The sequence below is a fragment of the Anser anser genome (genome assembly GCF_964211835.1).
Source record: "Anser anser genome assembly, chromosome: 1".
Taxonomy (NCBI): Eukaryota; Metazoa; Chordata; class Aves; order Anseriformes; family Anatidae; genus Anser; species Anser anser.
In genome coordinates, this window is record NC_139720.1 from 16,075,301 (window position 1) to 16,098,802 (window position 23,502).

Consider the following 23,502-nt stretch of genomic DNA (forward strand, 5'->3'; position numbering starts at 1 on the left):
TAAAAATAGAGGTTTAGCATCTTATTTTTTCAGGTGCAGTTTCTTTTTCAAGCTATGTTTGATAATGTCTTTACTTAGTTTTTTATACTTTTCGTTTGTTTGTTTTGGTGTAAGGAATCAAATGCTTGGAACTTCACAGCTGGTTAGTTTTTAGGTCTCATGTACATCTGCGATATGCAATTTCTGGCTCATTAATGTGAATTCAGAACATTTTGTTAAGAACTACTGGAGAAAGCATATCACACAACCGTCGAAGTATTTTTTAAAAAGTAAAGCAGTTCTTTGCATGATTATTTCAAATGCAATACAGTCAGTGCGTTACCTGCATTAATGCGACTGTAATTGGTCTCTTGCGTGAGGGACAAAATCACAGAATTCTGAATTTCCGCATTTTGTCCGAATATTCAAACACCGTAACTCGGTGATGCAGCCACCTCTTAGGAGCTGGAGGGGCAGAGCTAGCAGTCGTGCCTACACTCAGCAGCATCCTGCTGCTTACCCGGACCGTCCCTGCTTGTGCCCTTGTAAGTGCCCGTTCTGGCTGAAGCAGGTACCTGGCCCCGGCTGAACATCCGAAAAGCTCATCAACTTGCTGTTGATGCGACACGGCAGAGGGGGGACCACCTGCCAGGCCGCTGCCCATCTGCTGACCCCCGGGGACAGCCGTCAGTCTGCGCTCACAGCGTTGGAATGCGTTTATGTAGGCCCAGCGCTGACTGCCGTGTTGTCTGTGGTCCAAACAACCGCACAAATTGGTGAATTAAAAGATGGGCTTTGGAGTCAGTTTGGTGTTTTTAAGTTATAATGAATCTGAATTTGATACCATCTTGATTTGGAGCCGAGACTCCTAAAGTTTTTTTAGGTTCCTGAGCTTGTGATCTAAGCTCAGAGATGTGGTCACACCAGGAGAGTAGTCCTGTACCATTCCCTGTACAGATTCCTCTACCATTCCCTGTACCCAACACCTTTTCCCTGTGGTACATGTGCGTTTTCTTGTCTTTCTGGGAAGTGCAAGCCTCATGACATTCTCCCTAGACTTGTTTTGTGGGTGCTGCCTCTCATTAATGCTCTATTGGAATGGAGTATTTACGCATTAGGCCCTCATACCTAATATGTGTGGCCAGCCCCTCGGGGGTACATTGCTTGTCTGGAACCAGCATATAGGTTTTATTCCCACATGGGCTTTCCATACAATCACAGAACTCCTTGCTGTTTGGCTCTCATTGACATATTCAAAGGTTATAAGTTTGAAATGTAGATGCTAATGTGTCTTGTAAAGCATGAGTCATGGAACAGATGAGAAGATAGAAATAAGGCACAGGACTAACAAAGGAGAATAATGCAGTTAAAGGTCATTTGTTTATGATATCTGGACACAAAGTAATTAGTAATAAAATCCATGTTCCTTGTTCTGTGGTCAGTGGCCCACTGTCACTCTGCAGCATCTCTTGATCCATGCTGTGTTCGTACCGTGCTCTTTATCCTATGGTCTCTGCTTTAGGAAAACACAGCACAAATAATGACAATAATGAAATCAAGTCATCTCTCTGTGCTATTTAGAGTTTTTTTATGCAAGGGTTGACACAAACTTAGGTAGTGGTGAGTATGATGTGCTTTACTCAGCAAAAGGGCTAAAATGATAATTACTGAATCTGCTGATGGATTTATTTTCAATAATGAGTTTTCTCATGTGATAAACTTAATATTTTAATGCTCTGTTTTGGTCTGTGTTTCTAAGGAAATTGACCTTTACATGGAGTTATTACACTGGCTGCTTTCCTGGTCTTTGCAGAAGCTGTATATGCCCATTTTCCATTATATGAAATGAGGGCAAAACTACTACCTTTGCCTGCTGCTGCAAGTTTATCCTGGCAACAGTTCTTCATCTTTCTTTTCCTCTTTTTCTTCAGTTTGTTTCTTTCTTCAAAGTTGTTCATTGTGAAATGTGGAGAGTTTGGCACAACTGCAGTATCCATTTCATCTGCGTTTTCCTTTTACTGCTTCAGCAACTGCCAATTTGAAAGCATGGTGCTAGTTGGGCATTTGACAATTTTTATCTCTGTTTGCAGCAGTGAGGATCTAAAACATCTTTGGGATATTTACCTTTTTTCATCTCAGTTAATGGCATACTGTAATTATATGTTTTTGTTAATCTTGGACAAACTTTCCACAGAATGACAACGTATAATAAGCTTCATTCACCAGTTTTATATACTCGGTACTTTTCCAAAGAAATAAAGCATTTGCAGAGGTACTGTAACTGCGTGCTAGTGTGTTTGTTTAACTTGAAAGACAGACAAGGCATATTTAGAATGAATATAAATAAGATTATAGGTCCTGTCTAAATATATTTGCTATTTGGTTTATGGCATTTTGAAAGTACAGTAAATACAGAAAGTACAGTAGATCTAGTACAATATCATGCCCACCCAGAACACTGGGATTGTCAGCATGACTAGTAGTCATAGCAGTACAAAACCCAATTTAAAATAAATTGAAATTACATTTTATGGTGGATAGGTGCTTTCTCACAAGTAGTTTGTAACTGAGTTTAAGATCTTTGTTGCCTCGGTCTAAGTGAATGTGTGGTCCAGTAATCTTGAGTTCATGCATATTCATGCCTATTAGCCATGGCTGCTGCACAGACACATTCATGGTATCTTGGTGCTTAAGATATTATTTGTTCCTCAGAAAAAAATAATCATACACTTGACGGGTTTGCCTGCTAGGAAACTTTTGTTTTTTCCCTTTAAGAGCACCATCCCTGGCCCATCCCCAGACTGCCAAAACAGTAAAAATCAACAAGTAAAAAACATGTACAAGAACGTATAATTTCTTAAAGAGTGGCAAGAGTGATTTGCTGTATTTTTAATGCAGAGGCATTTTTAAAGATTTGCACAGAAGCATTTCTGAGAATTTGTAATGTACAGAGCAAAGGGTTGCTGAGGAGTACTTTTAATTGAATAGAGCATCTATTTTTGTGTGGTAATGGAAATGTTATTAAATAATCAGTAACCAACTTATAAATGCAACTATAACTAGTTTTGTATTTTTAGTGTTGGTTGTCTGTACATCAGGATATACATGGTCTGTGGGACCTCTCAGAAGATGCCACAAGTGGCGAGTATACAAATAGATACAGGGGGCAGAATTAGATACCTCACCATGTAGCAAGGTGTAAATGTTTCAAGATGTCCAAGTTTGGGTTAGTTGCAGTACTCATAGTGATGAATTATATTAATTTCATTAAAATGATACAGCATATTCTATGTGTGTGACAAATCAGGTAGGAAAACTATGTACTGCTCTAATAATGACCTGTTTTACAAAGCAGGAATCCTGTCCATGCACAAGGTATTTGCTGGGGTCAGGAGCTAACAGATGGAGGGGGCTCTTCCCTAGCAGATTTGTTACATGTGCTGTTTGAAACAAGAAATTCAGAAATTGCAGTTGCACATTTTGGTGGCATTTGTATGAAAAGTCAAATTTCTCTCATTTCACAAAGGCACGAAGAATTGATGAAACAGCTGATGCTATTTTCTATTTTACAGGAAAGCCTGCAAGCCTGGTAGTGGGAGGAAGTGTGATGATTTAAACGTCGCTATTAAATTTTACCTTTACAGCATTATTTTCAACACTGAAGAAGAATATATTAGTTTATTCATGCAGTCTTCAATTCCACATGCCACAAAATAGTCTTGACCTGTTAATTTAATATCTGGACATTAAACTGAATGTACTTGACTTTAACATCTAACCTGATTCAAGATGGGGATGTAGCAAAGGGTATTTTTCTTGGATTCTCATCACAACTGCTCAGTGTAATGGCAAATGCTGTATGCATAATAATGGGGTGCTTTGCTTTCCCGAGCATAGCTTGGTTCAATAGAGAATTATTTCGTGTTCTCTGGAGAGAAGTATCACATTGTTCTTTATCTGTATTTTTAGGTACTGCTGTAGCACTCATTATCCTAGCTTCGGGATTTTTGCTATCAGCTCAGGTCTCGCCAAGAGTCACACTTAATCCACCAGATCCTTCACATCAAAACTCTACCTGCACAAAATACAGGTGAGATTTCATGATCATTCATCCAGTCTTCTTGAAGATTTTTTTCCAGTTAATTGAGTATTACAACCTCATGCAAGTAATGGACAAGTATTCAGACAGTCCAGTACAAGGGCCTAAGTTAAATCCCTAAAGTTAAAATCTTTACTTTCTTCAATAGAGAAAATTAGATTCTTTCCTTAAATACTCTGAATAATCCTTTGGAGTTTCTTGGATTAAATAAGGCAGGTAGGCACCAGACTACACACTTGAGATCTCCTCTGTTATATCAGACCTGCTGCAATTTATAGCAGACACAGTTTGGAGTATTTTAAAAGTAATTTGTAAAATATACATGCTGTTATTAGTCTACTCATAGATTTGTCATGTATAACATCTATGAACTGTTCAAAAGGATATGTTCCTTGCCTCTTGTTTTACTGAGCAAAATAATAATAATAATAATAATAAATCTTTAGAATAATGGTAATTACTAACAAATGTGATTTTTGTACAGTGAGTACAACATTCCTTTTGTATGCAGTTGTGGTTTCAAATAATATTACTTCTAAGGTGTTAGGAATGTGCCGTTTTCTATATTTTGTGTGTTTTTATTCTTGTGTGAGTGCTCTTGCATTCTGGTAGGCTGGAAAACACCAGTGTCCTAACTGAGAGAGGAGTGGCTAAGTGGCTGAAGAAATTCTTATTTGTGTTGAAAATCTGCCTTGCATGTGCTGGTTGTAGACATAAATATCAAGAAATGAGCAGTACGCGTCTAGTTTCCTGGAGATATTGTTTAGAAATATGGTTTGTGGCTTTTCATATGATAGAACGTTGACTCTAAGGAGCTGAAATTTTACAGACCCTGTGGAGGGCATGAAAGGTCTTCAAAAGAGTGTAAACAGATGCTAATAACTGCAACACTAGATACTACCAGATATGAGGATTGCAACTAGCAAAAACTGTGTTTTTCCTTGTTTGCTATTGCAGTGTCACCTATATTGCTATTTTTGAGACGTACCTATTCATCTTTTTCAAATGGCAAGTAAAATAATTAAAGGATGAAAAGGTGGAAAAAGCTTTCAAATGTTCTTGTTTAAGAATAAGATGATGTTAATATCAAGATGTCAAAAGGATTTGCCTAGGACTTCAGCTAACTGTTTGGATGGGATGTCTGTAGACAGTTGATGCACCATTTTCAGAACTCATTATTTGATATCTAATGAACATAGATGACTATGATATAACCTGAAACCTGAAACAATATATAAAACTGCATAGAAGAAATATGACTAGTTCATCTTAAGGAGTATAGAAAATTATTTGACACAGTTTTCATTTTCCAGTTAACCACGGCTAGTCAAACTTGGATTCACTGTGGCTTGCTCAGCATGTAATTCTGGACAAAGCCATGAAAAACTAAAGCAAGTAGTTCTAGGAAAGGCATGTTATTTAATTAGTTATTGGAATGCTTTAATCTGTCATGATTTCTGACATGGAAGAGAGCAAAAGCAGATATGGTAGAAAATCAAATGGTCTAACAAAGAGCAATAAATTAATTTAAATATTTACATTTGGGAGTATTTTGAAAAAGAAAGAGCTCAGCTTAAAGATAAAAGTGAATATATAGGGGGAGTTAAGTTAATGACAGTGGCCTCTTCCTTTTTTATCCATGTTTTAGCTCGCTTTGGTGTAACTGCTGGTACCTTACATTGCTTAGCTCTGTACCTTGCAAGCCTTGAAGCGGTCGCAGAAGTTTTTGGAAAAGCAAAAGACAGCAGGATGTCAGAAGATCATCAAGTAATGTCACGTCCTTGTAGGCACTTTTAAATACGTGTGCCCCCACAAATACAAATAGTCCTCCAGCTAGCGGTGGAGCAGTGCTTCTCTGAGTGAGGTGCACTCACCAGGGTCTAAGCCCGTGTGCAGCATGGCCAGCTTGGAGTATGGGGGTGTTTCTAAATACAACTTTCCTTTGTCTCTGCCAAAACATATTTACAAGATAAAAAGAACATCGTCAAAATGTATTTTGCTGACAGAAGTTTTGGTGATACTGTGCGGAGTAAAAATGCTTTGTATGTTTGCAGATCTGTTGGGTTCGAGTAAGCGTGGGTGTCCATAATGGAAGCCTCAGAGCTACTACAAACAGTCTGTTTGTTTGTTGTTCCCTTGATCCGTATTCCTCTGCACAGATTAATTTCTGCTGCTGGAATAACAATGAAGATAGAACAGACTAACAGATGAAGAACACAGCCACTGTTCTGAGAAATGCACCCAGGGCTTGAATACTACCTTCTGAAAGAGCCGTGCCATGCAAACAGATGCATGTGGTTTTTTTTTGTTTGTTTGTTTTTTCAGAAAACAAACCAATAAGACACGTTGCAAATATCAAGTAAAACATTTTCGCTTGGTGTAAAGAAGTAAAATACCATAGATGAGCAACAGTCAAAAAATAATCTGTATATCCATGAAAAAATCAAATGTAATCCTTATTCATAAGGACATCGTGGAAGTAACGCAAATCCAGCAGGATCCTTGAGCACTGAAAGTCTCTTTGCATCCTCACAGGTGGCCCTGGGTGGGTGTCTCACTGTGGAAAAACAAGGTGAACACTCTCCTATGTACCAACCTTAAATCAAACTTAATTTTGCCACTCAACCCATACAGGTACAGGTGGTTGCAGTGTGTGACCTTTCTTTGATCTTCAGTAGAACAGCTGTGGCCTGTTATCCTTAAAAGGATACTTGTGGTCCCTTATCCTCAAAGCCACAGAGAAATTCAGAGGTAAAGTTGGGAGTACAAAACAGGACAATTCCAAAATTTATCATCTGAGAAATTAACAGATGAGCTGGCCGTTCCAGTTGTTTTCCCATCTGCTCAAAGCTCCATAAACATGCTCCCTTTTCTATGGGGGACTTGCCTGCTTCTAGAAAGAGGTCAAGTCGGGGGGACATGCAGTAACCATCTTCTGTCTTTTCCCAATCTTCAACAAATCAAAGGTGTGACCATCCACACCTTGCTTTGGGAAAATGATCTATTTCTGGACAGTAGCCATTGTCCCATTTCCTCGTATTCTTGGCCTTTTTGTCTTCTTTCATTCAAGTGTCTGTCTCTTTTACTGTACCGCTTCAGGTTTGGTCAGCTGTACAAGACATAATGTGACCTTGTTCTGCTTAAGTAATGCTGCTCTGTGGAAATGGTATCTTCTGCACTGATCTCAGGTTAACCACGAGGCTCATACCCTAGGCAAATGATACCTGTGAAGAATTTCTTCAGGTTCCTTCCTGATCTGATTGTCTTCAGAGTTCGATTAAAACAATCCAGGCAGCACCAGCTGGGCTGGGCACACAAGGATTCTCTTGTTCGTTTTTGAATTAGTCACCCTCACATGATTTGTGTTCCTGAGCTCATTGACCACTTACTTGCACGCCACTGAGATGACGACACCAGTGCTTAGTGCTGATACACATCATATTCGGGATAGCTAATAGACAGAAATAGGTATTTTCTTTATGAATTTAGCAAAAGTATTTTATTATGACCAGGACTGAAAAACTCAGCCCAGAAACTAAAACTGGTGTTACTGTATTAAATAGCTTTAATATACATAGAGTAAGTAAATACTCTATTAATAGAGCATTTAAGATAGAGAGAGTAAGTATATTAGCTATTGTACTTTATTTTTCCGAATTAACTCACTAACAATCTGAGTTATCTGCAAACTGGACATCAGGATTCTTCATACTGTTGCTATATCACAGAACCAGTATTTTTTATAATACGATTCTCATTTTATGTTTCCAGTGTCAAAATGACTGAGCTACTGGTCATTCTGATAACTCAGGATTGCAGTAATAAGTATAGTAATGTGTTACTGCTATTAAGTTCAGAAGATTATGAGTATGTAAAGAGAGAAACTTTTCGGAATAATTTTGCCAGCTCTTAAGAAATGTAATTAAGATTCTGATAGACAGTTTATGCTGTAGAACTGTAGAATGATTGCAATATAGTCATGAAATTTATTAAATAGGTAGTAAGGATATATCAGTTAGTAATGCTTTTCCTTTTGCTGGTGTCTTATTCCTGTCAATCAAAACTTGTCATTTAAATTAAAAGTCATAGGGGATAGGCAGGACTATGTCAGTTACATGCACCTTTAATTTGAATGCAATTTGAGGAAAAAACTCCCCTCATCAACTTAAATACAAAAATCTGAAGAGCTACTCATCTAAAGTATAAATTCAGAAAAAAAAAATAATCTAAGACAAGAGATGGTTGATACTTATGTACAAGTAGATCAGGCTGCTTTTTATGGAGTGTCAGCATCCAGCACACAATCTGCTGTCAAGGCGCTTATGGTAGTAGAGGTGTAGCGGTGAGGACCTAAGCACTTAAGCAAAGTGAGGTTTCTAGAGAGTAGTTTCCTCTACTGGAGTATTGTAGGTAGGAAAAATGGATGAGCCATTGGTGTACTCCTCAAACCTAAAGCAGAAGCAGCAAGCACCAAGAAGCTGAGAACAGTTGCTCTATTTAAATCATGTTGCTTATTTCAGGCATGAGAGTTCTGGAAAAGAGGGTTTTAAGGAAGGTTTGGAGAGAACTAATGTATTCATATGTGGCTGGCATATCAAGAAGAGTAAGTATTTAAAACTCATCTGAAACTTTCCCTAGGAACGGGTCACTGAGGAACAGTCTCAGTGGACTAGGTGGAGCAGGAGCCTGATCTGAAGATGCAAAGCCTTGATTGTAGAGGAATGTAACTGTGACTTAGATCTGTTCAAACAGCTGTGTGGCGAGATACAGAATGACACGTAGAGTGTGAGTCTTGTGATTATAAAAGGTAGCTTTTCCCAGTGGACATCACTGATCAGACGCACACGTTACCTAAAGGACTGTCAGCAGAGCCCAGCAAACAAGCTTTTGTAGTTTGGTTTCTTGCAGTAGCAGGAAAGTGCTCCTGAAGTCCTGCTGGGTTTTTCTCATTCTTAGTTAAATATCATATTTCCTGTGTCCCAGATACGACAGCTTGAAGTAGTATCTTGCAGTTCCCAGGCATTTTAACTACTTAAAGCATCCCCCATATTTTTTGCAGAGTGATATTTAATCAGTATGTAATGGTTAGCTTTTGGAAGCAACCCGGGAATCATCAGAAGAATAAGGAAGTACTTGATTTCGTGCCTGAGGTGCAGTGAAGCATGTGCAAACAGCACTAGACCTCAAACACAAGCATGAGACAGTTTTAAACAAGGTCCTAATAGCTAACTGAATTGGAGTTTGTGTATAAAAATGAAGTAAGGGAGGTAAAGGGTTGTGTGCATAACCAATTTTGAGAGCAAAGAGTAAACATCAGGGCATGCCAGGTAAGATCAAAGATCCATCTAGCCTAGAACATGTCTCCAGTGTGACAAACAGCAAGCTGGGAAGAGTAGAAAAGAGCACAATCAAAGTGACATTGCCTTCCAGCCTGTGGTGATTTTCAGCTTGTGTTCTCTTTGGTGGCATTTGCTAATCCTCAAAAGATACTACAAGGCCCTTCTGTCCCTACATCAGGCATTTCCTGCCTAAGATGATATTTTATGTAGAACTGCCACAGTTCTACAAGGAAAACCTTGTTCAGAATTACGAAAACTTGCAGAATTATGAAAACTTGCACCATGCAGAGCAGGAGCGGTGGGTTCAGCAGACATTCAACAGTGGAACTTCTTTTACGGAGAAGACAGTCGGTCAAGGGACAAGCGAAATGTCTTGCATGTTGTGAGTGTATCGGATTTTCACATATAGCTACTACTTCACATACACAGGCTGACTGTGCAGCATGTGCTCAGTGCGACTGATGAATCCGATACAAGTGGAAAGAGTACATCACCATGAAATGTCCTTCTTTGTGAATGTCTTCTTACTCTGAGAGGCTGTTCTTGCTACCCACGTAGCACGATATTAGGAAATTCTGGAAAAGAACCATGTGGTCCACAATATATTACCAAGCTCAGTTTGCATTTCCATAAGTGGATGACAGGAGTATATTAATATAGTTTCCATAATTGGATAACAAAATACATAAGGCAAAGTTGAAGGTTCCTAGAAGTGAGGCAAAAGTGAAAATTGATAAATGTTTGAAATTAACAATTCAGAAATCAAGGTTCAGCCTAAAAAATATACAATAATCTGACAGAAAGAGCAGCAGCACTTACAGAACAAAGGCATTGGACAAAGGTCTCTCACTACTAAAGCACTCAACAAAAAGTGGCAAGGTGCAATTTGCAGCTCAAATTAAGAGACCCCTGAGAATTGTAGGAAAGCTGTATTTACAAGGTCATTTTACAAATGTAGAGCACAAAACACAATGGCAATCCAAACGTAAGTACGGAGTATTCTAAACAGCGGGGGGAGAAGCAATTGTGAACCTTTCATTGGCATCTGGAGGGTCACTTCAGCAGGACAGATTTTATTCAATCTTTTTAGAGACTGCACCAGAGGCTACTAAGCTACACTGTTAGGAAGAAAGGAAGCCAAAATTTCAGTATCAGGCAAGATGGGTACAGCTAGCTGATTAATAATACATCTATACACTTCAGTTCTCTCTGAAAGAGGAGGAAATTGTCATCTTTGGGATCAACCTGTAACCTCAGAAAACATTGGCAGGGCAGCCTGCTCCAGAGCAGAGCACCCTGAAAGCTGGTGGTGCTCGGGCTAACAAGAAATTGCCAGCACTTGAAGTTAGTGCTGTCAGGCTATTTAAACGTCAGATATTCCCAACTGGTCAGATGAAAAGAACATAGAGCCTTGACTGAGTTGACAGCCAGAGTGGGGAATTGCAAGCTCGGGGATATCTAGTCTCCTAACTGTCCATCACTTTATCAGTAAACGTGCTCTGACAATGAAGCAGGATCCCAGAAATCCCATTCTGTGGCACTTCCCAATACTTTGAGGGGCCAGGATACCAAGGCTTCTGTTCTGTAGACTTCATTCAGCTGAGCTGCAAAGGAGCTGGACATCTTGGGACTTCTGGAGCCTTCTCTATTCGTTGTTCCTCCTCTCCACAGGCTGAAGCACCTGAAGTCTAGACACTTGCCTTCTTGTGTTGCCTGGAAGCCCAGCTGTGAGGGAGCCAGGCGCATTGTAAAACCTTCCTGCTGTAATGCTGCCTGGTTTCATCAAAATCAAATCATCTCTGCCAGATATTTCAGTCTTGATGAATTGACAGGCTGATTGAGAACCATCCTGTCTGGGAATTTTCAGCTGGCTCTTCACAAAGGAACCTGTTTGCAAGACACTACGTCGTAACCTTAACATGGGTATCAATATTTCATTGCAAAGAGCAAGAAACACATTTCCTTCCTATAATTGCATGCAAATATCCTTCTTAACATAGACATCCTGGGTTATTCTGGTATGGACCTTTCAATGCCGTAATGGATCTGCAGTGTACATTTGAATACGTAGCAGTATTTCTATTTTCTATTTCATTATTCTGACATATAGTTGGGCATATCTGGGTAGCACTGATAAGAAGGTACATTTCAGGACAGGAAGGAGATCTGTAGTTGATAGTTACATATCAGTAAGTATTATATTGTGCATTTCTTTTCCTGGTATATTGTGCATCCTGATTTGTCTACATCACTCTGAGCATATATGAAAGAATATGTGACCAAGTTCAAATTGATTAAGTATTTCTATTTAGCAAATAGGAATGGGGCTTAAGTGAAGAAAAGCATAAGCCTCAAACTAATACATGTTTTATTTCCACTTTAATTTTTGGAGAAAGAGATTTAGAGCAAGCAGCTTCAGCACATTATTTTTTTCTGTTTTTAAATTGCTAATTTTTTTAAAAAAACATTCCCTGCTTATTTCAGTCTGCGTCTTCAGCAACCATTGCTCATTATTAACTGATACAGATTTGTTTACTTTTTTATGAGAAGCAGTTGTATTGATTCTATGCTGGAATTTTGGAGGAAAGAAACCCATTGTTCTCCATCTCGGAAAAAAATATGACTATCTGCCATGTCAAATCAACATAAAAAATTGGTATCAGTGCTAAAACAGAGCACGGAAGAAAGCTGGATTGTCTGGACAGCAACAACCTCGACAAAATCTGCTGGGAGTTAGATTTGAAAGGACTTCAAGTCTTTCTGTATATTAACATCTAGGTTTGTTTCCTCTGACATAAATTGGTCTTGTCTCCTAAAGTCAAATCCTGAACTCCCTATATCGCTAACAATAAAAAATCTTAACACAAAGGGTTTTTTAAATGTTTGTCATTTAACTTTTCAGTCTGAAAGACAAGCTTCAGAAAAGCTGCGGAAAATAACCAAGCTGTGGAAAATAATAATTTTAAATTACTTAAGCTGTTACGAGTAACTATAACCTCTGACATTTGGCATCACATGAAATGCAGCAACCTTTATTATGTTGAACGCCAACTGCAAGACACAGTTATGCATACTCAATAAAGCCTGAGGAGCAGCTGAACTAACAGCCCTATAGACAGCCACTGGGATCAATAGTCGCATTTTTTGATTTTTTACTGGACTGACGGGTGGGAAAGGAGGAATAAATGAGATACCTTCTACTTCACAATTGACCGGTTACCAGTACCCAGCTCTGTATGTGGCTTTATGGAATTATCAGTAAAGTGAGCCCAGTAGGACACAATAAAGAGTGCACAGTTTAGTCCTGTCATTCTTCTCATGCTTCGATTTTTGTGAGGACACTGAAGTAAATGATGAGGCATCCTGTCCCTGTTCTGTTCTCCCTGGGCAACACCATCAGAGTGATACCCATCATCGTGTCTAATTGTCATTCCTCTGCATTCTCGTGCCTTGCTGATGTTCTGGCTGGTGCTGTGCACTTGGCTATGTTGTTGCTTGAAGACCTGAGAAGAATAAATCTAGAGAACCCTGAATCCTGAAATTTTCCTGAGACAGTTGTTGCCTACAATTGACACTTCAGTGTGTCATGGTTTGCACATGATGTTCACATTAAATATAATTTGCATATAGTTGACTTGAAAATCCACTACCTCCTTTGATAGCATGCGGTGTTCAGAAGTGGCTGCTTTCCATGCCGGGGAGGCATGCTGCATGTACTAGCAACCTGAGTCTTTCTAACAATTCATGTTGTTAAAAGATACTTTGGTATACAACATAAATTGGTTGGAAGGTGTTTTACGATATTAAGATCATATATTAGCATATATTAGCATCAAATATAAAATAATTTATTAAAAATTTATGAAATAAAAAAATACGTTATTTTTTAATCTGTAGTCTTCTGTACCTGTCAACTGTGTTGGTTGCTGTCCATTTTTGTCCTAATATTGATTAATGAAATGCAACTAAGTTTCTCTAATATAAGATCAGAGTGGTCCTTTCCTTTCATAGTTGATAATTGTAGTTACATTTTTCTCATCTATGTTTGCGAGAGAAGAAATAAATGCTTACTACTATCAGATGATATGATCGACTTCTGCATGAAAGTTTTGTTTCATCTCCATTATAAAAATGATTTCTGCAGTTTATATCTCTATTAATAAGAGCTAATGTAATGTAGTTTTTCCAATTTAAAAAAAAAAAAAAAAGAAGAGCAAGCTGTTCAAACCTGGATTTGACCACTCATTTATGGAAGAGTGAGGTGTACTTAAAATACATTTAGTTTCTAAAGAGCAGACAGTCTGGAAATTCTGCAATAATTTGATAATTTAGAAAGCTCCCAGTGTCAACGAGCACAAAATTCTTAGATTTCAGAGAAGTAGGAAAATGCATAGTTCAAATGAATACATTGTTTTAATGCTTTCCTGGACTCTTTCTTGCCAACTACCATACAAACTGGTCTGATTATCACACTTTTAGAAACATCTTAACAAGGAAAGTTGGAATTACTAGATGTTAAATATGCTTTCAGACTTTTAAAATCTGTATAATCTGCTTTACGGATTTAGTTTCTTGTGACTTCGTTATGCAGTTACTTTTACTTTTGCTAATAACAGTATAGTAGCTGAAGCAGATCATTTCTTCATTCACTGAGTCATTGTTATAGATGCACACTCAGAATTATTAGAATTATTTCCTTGGTTTTGTTGTTGCAGGTATATATGTTGAAGGTATTTTGGTCATCTTAATTATACATTTCCAGATTATATATTTCAAAGTTTAATTTTAATTTAAAATTTACAAGTTTGCTCCACATTATAAAGTTTCTTATGCTTTTATTTTTTAACCCTAAAGTTGTCCCTTAGAATATATGAGGGACTTTACTGATGAGAATGTATCTCCAAGTTTCAGATGGCTTCTGGGAAGCTAAACACACAGGTAGTTTAACCACAGTAGCAATGGTCTTGAGCATTTGTAAGTTCCTTGGAAGCTTCTGCCAGAAGCTTTCAGATAACTTGCACTGTATGAAGAGTTTTGGAATGTCTTTGTAGTTTACATGCCCGAATCCCAATCCATTTGAGGTAGGTTTTAGATTGATACCTAAGTGAAATATCTGTAGGGCTTTTGGCACCTAAGCTCCCAGTAGGGTCAGTGGAGACATGGTCATTGTAGTCAATGGAGTCTGAAGAAGAAATTTACTGCCTTGTCACTTGAGTAACTCACAAGACTGCACTGACCGAACTTTGCCTAAAATGTAAGCATTTCTTGCTCCTTGAGAACCCCAAGGAAATCTGAGACATCTGCATGGAGCTAGCAAGTGTGATGCACAGGAATGATCTCCAAGAGCACTGCTCACTGCCATGAGGGGCAAGCAGGACGTATTTTTGGGCACTAGATGCCTGTATGTGAATTGACTGCACTCTGTCCGTTAAATATAATGGGAATTCAGTGCCTGAGTTCTCACACGGAGGCGCATGGTGTCATATTTCAGACTGACTCCCACATCCATATGTGCCCAAATCCTGGTTGTTGTTTTTTAAATTAAAATTCATTCTTTGGGTGAATTCTCCTGCAGTCTGATCAAGATTCATCGGGAGCTTTGCAACTGGGCTCACCCTTTGCCAAAACGTGGTAGGGAAGAAGGAGAAAGCTATTTGTATTCTGTTTTGGGTAGTTTCTATTATCTTGTCTCCAACACTGACAACTTGACTATGTGCATCCCAGGAATGATTAGGTGGTGCTCTTGGCTTTGACATGTACAAATAAATGAAGTCTTCCTAAAGTATTTATTTCTTTCTCTTTCAGTTATTGTAATGGATGTATGTTAGATCCAGACTGTGGTCTCTGCTACAAATTGAATAAATCAAGTGTTGTCGAGTCCTCGTGCATCCCTGTTGATAAAGATTCTACAATGAAAGCAGCTTGGGGCAGGTATGTCACTTTTCAAGATTTTCTGGTCTTATGATCTACTGACTGTGTATTTTGCGCCATCGAGAACACTTTTTATCACCAAATGTTACTCATAGGATATTCTGGAAGAAAAAAACAGTTTAGCTATGTAAAGGAATGGGCAATTACATTCTATCAAATATTCTAAATAAAAACCTTCACCCTGGTGTGTGCAGCCAGCTCTGTCCCTTAGAAAGTATGGCAAAAGTGTACTAGCAATTATTTAAATTAACTTTTCCCTAAGGTTTCCATTCATTTGAAGTGGCATGTTCCCTAGATATACATTTAAAGCCTTCTGAGTTAATTTTCTTTTTAAATGCTTTAATTAAGCCACACTTTTAATATTGGCCTATTAAGGAAAACTAGTTACTCTGCTGAAGAATCTAAAATGATAAAAATCTGAAAAGTTCAAATTGCCAAAAGCATGCTTTGCAGCCACAGATTTCTGTGCTGGGCTTAAAGTGAGCATCATGGTGTACGTTGTACTTGGGGTGTAAAAATGTGTGAATTCACAGAAAAAGTTCCAACATAACTGCAAATTATATCACACCTCTTTTTCTTAGGCAGCACAAAGATTCCCTGTGAAGTCACAACAGTTTTCAGGTTTTCTAAAATATTGACTGTTCTTAAGGAATGACTTTATGAGATGGATCAAAGTCCTGTAAGGGCTTTATCAATACTTTAAAATTGATCAGGGATAAGATTATTGTTAAAATGGTTCAATGCCACAATGGAATCGTATAATTATTGCTGATAAATGTGTAATTACAGCTGATAAAACCTTCTTGCCATATCTTATCTCTACCACCTGCGCATCATAAACATACTTGGGAAATATGCAAAAAATTGTGTGGTAGTTTGGGCTTTTTTTTTTTTCATATGTGTTTCTCAGAAGTTAAGTCTAAGTATCTTAGTGGTAGTGAGTCGTATTTGACAGAGTTTGGAAGGTATGAAGATATCAACTAGTTGTGAAATCATTAATTTAAAATTACTCTAAAACTGCCCTCCTTTTGATTTCAATACTGGTAGGGTGTTATGCCTCATGGCTCATTCTATATGCAGAAGAGGGTAGCTTGTGTCCTTTGTAATCCTATTTTAAAAGTACTGTGATCATTTTGTGGCAATTACTGTTCGTAAATAAAAAACTGAAGACTACAAAAGCTCATCCCTCTTGCATATTCTGTGACTGTCTTCAGTTGTACAAGATACAACATACCTTGCATATTACCTAATATCCTGATGTGCTCAGCAGCACTTGGACTCTCACGTTTGTCAGTTAACAAATGTCTTCATCAACACTCATTTCATATATGCTGTAGTTTTGAGTACCATGTCTGTACTTAGCAAAATCATAAAAGCATGCGCTATGACATAAATGGAAGCATAAACTTGTTACGGATAGTTGATAGATAAGAGTCGAACTTTATTTATTAGGCAGTCTTATATAACATGTAGTAAATGTAGGCATCAGTATCACAGTATCACAGTATCACAGATTTCTAGGTTGGAAGAGACCTCAAGATCATCGAGTCCAACCTCCGACCTAACACTAAGTACTCCACTAAACCATATCCCTAAGCTCTACATCTAAACGTCTTTTAAAGACCTCCAGGGATGGTGACTACACCACCTCCCTGGGCAGCCCGTTCCAATGCTTAATAACCCTTTCGGTAAAGAAGTACTTCCTAACATCCAACCTAAAACTCCCCTGTTGCAACTTTCGCCCATTCCCCCTCGTCCTGTCACCAGGCACGTGGGAGAACAGACCAACCCCCACCTCTTTACAGCCTCCTTTAAGGTACCTGTAGAGAGCGATGAGGTCGCCCCTGAGCCTCCTCTTCTCCAGGCTGAACAAGCCCAGCTCCCTCAGCCGCTCCTCGTAAGACTTGTTCTCCAGACCCCTCACCAGCTTGGTCGCCCTTCTCTGGACTCGCTCGAGCACGTCCATGTCCTTCCTGTAGCGAGGGGCCCAAAACTGAACACAGCACTCGAGGTGCGGCCTCACCAGAGCCGAGTACAGGGGCACAATCACTTCCCTAGACCTGCTGGCCACACTGCTTCTTATACAGGCCAGGATGCCGTTGGCCTTCTTGGCCACCTGAGCACACTGCTGGCTCATATTCAGCCGACTATCAACCAGTACTCCCAGGTCCTTCTCGGCCAGGCAGCTTTCCAACCACTCATCTCCCAGCCTGTAGCTCTGCTTGGGGTTGTTGCAGCCCAGGTGCAGGACCCGGCACTTGGCCTTGTTGAACTTCATGCAGTTGGCCTCAGCCCATCGCTCCAGCCTATCCAGATCCTCCTGCAGAGCCTTCCTACCCTTGAGCAGATCGACACACGCACCTAACTTGGTGTCATCTGCAAACTTACTGAGGGTGCACTGGACGCCCTCATCCAGATCATCGACAAAGATATTAAAGAGGACCGGCCCCAGTACCGAGCCCTGGGGGACACCACTAGTGACCAGCCTCCAACTGGATTTGACTCCATTCACCACAACTCTTTGGGCCCGGCTATCCAGCCAGTTTCTAACCCAGCGAAGCGTATGCCAGTCCAAGCCCCGAGCAGCCAGTTTCTTGAGGAGAATGCTGTGGGGAACGGTGTCAAAAGCCTTAAATAAAAAAAGCCTTACGGATAGTTGATAGATAAGAGTCGAACTTTATTTATTAGGCAGTCTTATATAACATGTAGTAAATGTAGGCATCAGTAATCCTTTTATATTCATGATTCAGTCTCACAGCTCCTTGTTGTACAGCCTACTGGAGCAAATTAGATAGGAAAGAAGAAATACTTCCATTTCAAATGGCAGATTTAAATGTTTACATCTTGTACAATAATTCCATAGTATAAGGACCTTGTTCAAAATCTTTCAAGCAAAATCTCTACACTTTTAAATTTGTTATATTGGTAGTCATTAGAGTGAAATTCCTGCCTTGAGAAATAAATTCAATGAAATAACTGTATTTCTTTCTCCAAAGAGTATGTGTTCATCCCCATTTCTAGTGTTTAATTCATGAATTTCTAATCTTGTCTCCACCTGGTCTGTGTAGTCAGGAAGTTTTCTAGCAAGTTGGTCCTTCAAGCTGTGAAATGCCAGGTGGTACCTTCTGTTCCACACCCTGTGGGACAGGCATGCATTTTCCCTCCTTCTTCTCCTCACAAATACATGTACTTCTACATAACAGTCCACAGATCTTGACTTCCAAGGGTTCACATCACATACTCCTCAGCTCCGGTTCCTCAAATGCTGAGTCTGCTTCACAGCGAAATCGGTCCCACAAAGAGGATTTCTTCTCCAACCGAGAGGACTGCAGCCGTGAAAACCATGTAGTTACATTTTCAGTTGTTCAGAGCAGCAGGAATCTGTCTTTCTGCCAGCATAGGGAGAAGAAGTGCCTAAGGCGAACCAACTGCACTGGTGAAGAAGTTACGACTGCGCTGATGCTAGATATTGCAATCCCTTCGTTTCAGAGTTATGTTGTCATGAGCTAGATTTACAGAAGTGGGTATTTAAAAATAAATGGCATTTTTATGATCAGAAACTAGTTCAATGGTTTAAAAGATGATTTTCTGACTTGTGAACATCTGCTACAGATGCGGTGCCACATGCAGCCTCTTTGTAACTCCTGTGTATTTTGCTGGTTTAATGCCATCCAGGACTGACTGAATGTGTTTTAATGTCTTAAAACCTCCAGAATTAATTCTGGCCAATTTCTTTGGCTAAAAATTTTGCTGAGGGGAGGAGGAAGACCTGGGCTATTTGTCTGGGATCTGTTGGACCTCGGTTTGCCTGGGTATTAGCAGAAGCAGCAGCTCTGGCCACCTTCCATGATGCCGGAGGTTCAAAGAAATGGCTTCTGCTGCACTCGTGTTAACGGTGCCATGCAGTGTGTTTCCCTGCTCGCGTCTTCTTTATGCTTTTCATGCTGGAAAGATGGGAGCAGCAGCCATGGACATGCATATGGTCACATCGTACAATGTACATGCAGCCACGTAACTCTGCAGCCACTGTAACGCCAACCACACTGACATGCACTCAGGGGCTTGTCTGAACAGATGTGTAACCCACCAGCCAGGTGAGAGGTGCTCAGAGGCACCAGGAGAGATCTCGTTGTATTTTTTTACAGCACTCCACAGCCTCACAAACTGACAGAGAAAGCCCTTCTCTTTGTATGTTTATAGCTTTGCACTGCTCTCCTCTTCCCAGTTGGTCCCAAGGTACTTCGATAACGCTGACATAACAGGCAATGTTTTGACTATTATCTTAAAATACAGTAATGCTTTTTTATTTGCAAGAAGTGCCAGCCTTGTGTACTAGACACCACCTCTATTTTTTGTTGTTGTTGTTAATCATATTTATTCAGTTACAGTATGTTCTAAATTGAGAAGTTATGGGGAGGGGAGGGGAGAGGAAGGAAGGGAAAAGGAGGGGAAAGAGCAGAGATTTCAGCCTCCTGTGGCTGCCAACAAGGCTGTTTATGTTGCTGTGGGTTGTCATAGGAACCAAGGGAGACAATTAGACCATGCAAATGTTTTTCAAGAAGAATATAGCATTTTGGTTCTTTTGAATATAGAGAACTCTGTGGCCAGCAGTGGCTCCAGGGGAGGAAGGATGCTGTGGAAATAGTGTGAGAATAAATCAGACCAAGTCCAAGCCTGGCCTTGAAGCAGCACGGGTAGTGCACAACTGGTACACTTGCGAGATCATACACGTAAGGCAAAGAGAAGAGAATTTTTTTGTTGTTGTTATTTAATCGGTTACATAAGCCTGACTCTCATACTGGGATAACACACAGAGGAGCATCTTGTCTGCCTCACCGGCACAGTCAGTGCTTTGCAGCCCGTGGCATCACTGAATCAGTTAACAAACAACGGCTGACGTGCAAACCTGGCTGCCTCCAGCTCTGCCCAGGGACATATAAAGGATGGTTTCAAGACAGTAAGCGAGAATATTCTTAAATTATTCACTTTGTAATAAAAAGAGAAGAGCTGCATCTTCTCTCGCGGTGTGATTTGACGTTCTGTGTTGGGACTTTGTTTTCCAAGGTCTGCAAAAGTTTTGTGTTTGGCAGTTCTGGACGGCTGGCAGTTCTGTGCTCTTCATGAACATCATATTATAAAATCCCTACGGAGCTGATAAAAAAAGCATTATCTTGGTGTTACAGATGAGGATGTGATGGGAAAATTGCAATACACAGCTCGGGTGGCACGGCAGAGGTCATAAGCAGAGTCAGCTCTTAGTCAGTGCTGAATGTGGAGGAGATTACATTCAATTCTGCACTTTCACAGCATAAACCAGGATCTAGTTCTTCCCCACAACTTCAATTACTCCCCCAGTACTCTCAGAAACCTTGAAACTTCTCTCTGTGTATAATTGCAATAACCCTAAAGGCCAGCCAAGAGTGCTCTGGAAGAAACTTTAAATTGCATTAATATTCTTACAGCTGAATGAATGACCGTGGAAGGAAAGGAGCTACTAATACTGCCTTGACATGACATTAACCTTGACATGAGGATATTGTCAGGACCACAGTAGGCCCGCCACTGCGAGCTAAAAGGCTCTCATGAGTGACTCTGAGCAATCTCCCTCTGGGGAGAAAGATGTTGACTTTATACAGTAAACAATGATGAAGAAATAATAACATCATCTGCAGATCAGAGGCGAGCCTAGAAGCCATCCTGTCCACAAAATTAGCTGGCAGGTCTCCACAGTCCCCTGAGGAGGACGACTGGGAGCAGAAATCTATAAAGGGAGAAGAGCTGAGTGATTTGCTTTCTTCTGCCATTTTTATTAACTTCGTTAGGGGAACATCTTCCTGCCACGGGAGTTTAATGGTTGATGGAGAATTCAGCTTTTGTATTTACAAAAATTCTCCTCGCCGAGGACATTGGGTATGGAGGTGAAAGGAAGCAGAGCTCTGCCTTTGGGAAGCCCTCACTTTTTGGTGTCCACTGCTCTCTTAAGCTCTTCCCTTCGATGTGAAATGAGTGGTGTGCTTACAGGTGCCGTGTTGCTCTGGGCCTGGTGCTCACGTCCATCAGTTTTTGCATAGCTGTGCCTCAGAAACCTGTTCTGGGGAAAACTGGGTTTCAACTGCATGGGCAATGCAAGGGAGCTGATGTGGCAGCTAAATCCTTCAGGAGAGTTTCCACCGCAGGAATGTGCCTCGTGGCCTCAGCATTCGAGCCTGGACGCTGACTAGATTCCAGTGGTTTACAAGAAAAAAGAGGAGTTCATTAGCTGGGTTCTCAGACAACAGCCTGGTTTATGTCCACTGGGGGACGTGCCAGTCTGTCACAGCCTTGTAAATATTCTGGAGAGTTTTAAATCCATCCTGTGCTGCCTGTTGTCTAATCCATAGCAGATGAGAGTGATAAAAGTTATAAGAATGTTTTTTTCTTTGGAGCAATGTTAGATTTTTTCCTGGAAATATCAGGTCCCTTTTGCTGCTTGTAAGTGAAGAGAGATAAATGCTTTCCTTATACTTGTGTTGCTACTCTCTATCTTTTGCAGATGCTTTCGCAGTGAGACAAGTCCATTAGTAAAAGTTGCTGTGACTTCTTTACTAATACCAAAAATATGTGTGTGTGTCTTCACGCAGTTAAAGACTGAGACCCTATTTTCAGGACTTGGTTGGGCAGGGAGGTACAAACCTCCCCTGTTCCCACGGGCAGGCTGGCAGCAGAGAGCGCTCCAAGGATGAAGAACTCCTCTGTCCGCATGTAGACATTGCTTCTTCTGTGGTGCAGGAAGGACTGGTGGAGGATTTTATTTCTGAAATGATTATTTGGAATCTTTCTGAAAGGGCTTGTATGGGAAAGTGTTACCAAATTCACCAGCAATTAGAAGAGAAACTAGTATTTCTCTTACAAAGTCTTCAGAATGGTAAGGATTATGCATAGGATTGTGGTTCTCACATTTGTAAAGTAGAAATGTGACAGAGGGAGTAAATTGCTTCAGGGAACTGGCAAGATCTACAGAATATTTACATCTGTGTGTAGATCAACATTGCTGAGAAGAGCCGTCATTATAACCAGTAGTCTTAGTAAAATTTCTGGCTGGACCATGCTAAATGTTTACTAAATTGCAATACTCATCACTGCGCTGGGAGCCAGAACACAGAATCCCCCCCACTCCCTCCAGGTATCATTTAAGAAAGAAAAACAAAATAGTTGTAGTTTCAAATAGAATTAAATTCTGATTACATTCACCATTTGCCAGTAAGGATGGAAACGTGGAACAGCAGGGCCTCGGCACACGGTGCTCTTTGTGCTCTTTGATTAGGAGGACATCCTTCAGGGTAATAATATCTAATGTAAATTAGTGAGGTGTGTGGAAACAGAAATGAAAGAAAGGTCTGAAACTGATTACAGTCTTTGTCGGTGGAAAATCTGAGAACGAGGTCTTTTCTGGGAGGGGGGTGTTGGCGTAATCACCGTGGTTATGTGGCATGGAGAGGGGTGGTTCTTGAGAGCTAGGGAGGCAGAGGAGGAACGTTAGAAATCTTGTGTGCTTATTTTAATGCTAATGGCCAAGGGCAAATAGGAAGAACAGGATAAAGTGATGCAGAATATTGTGTCCTCAGCCGCAGATGAAGCCTGTGCTCTCGGTGACGCAGGAGCAGGTAGCGAAATGGATGCAATTTTAATCTTCTGATCCTCTCAGCCACTCTTCCCCCTCAAATCTTTAAGGCGCCGTATTTTTAAGGTCTTTTAAAAGGAAATTATTACATGGTGGGCCTGATAACTTTGATCAGATCTTTTTAAGCATTTAAAAATATGGTGAAATCTAAATATCTACTTAAATAATTTAAATGAGGTTGGAATATTGTTGTAACCCTAACAGAAGATACAATCTCTTGATGATTCTTTTTAATGTTGGGGGGGAGCATTTTTTATAATCTCATTTTATGAAATTATATGATTTTTGACTGCATCTAATGCCTGAACAATTAAGGTCCTTTTTATATTGCATCTGTATCTTAGGTCTGAAATAATAAGCAGAGCAACATGATAATCTAAGCTGAAACTGTTTATGTTCCTTTAGGGTAATTACTTGGGAATTACTATTAATAGCTCTTAACTCATTACATCTACTCAACCAATGGCAAATTCTGGATGCAGGAAAGGAAGGAC

The 23,502-nt window shown here is 39.9% G+C and overlaps 1 protein-coding gene across 1 annotated transcript in view; it reads left to right on the forward strand.

Moving 5' to 3' along the window:
- Positions 1–23,502, forward strand: part of SLC2A13 (solute carrier family 2 member 13) — a 159,800-nt gene that overhangs the window by 113,110 nt on the left and 23,188 nt on the right. Inside the window, exons 6-7 of the mRNA XM_083825750.1 lie at positions 3,949–4,069; positions 15,223–15,348. Of these exons, the coding sequence (XP_083681876.1) occupies positions 3,949–4,069; positions 15,223–15,348 (247 nt within the window). The remainder of the gene's footprint in view (positions 1–3,948; positions 4,070–15,222; positions 15,349–23,502) is intronic.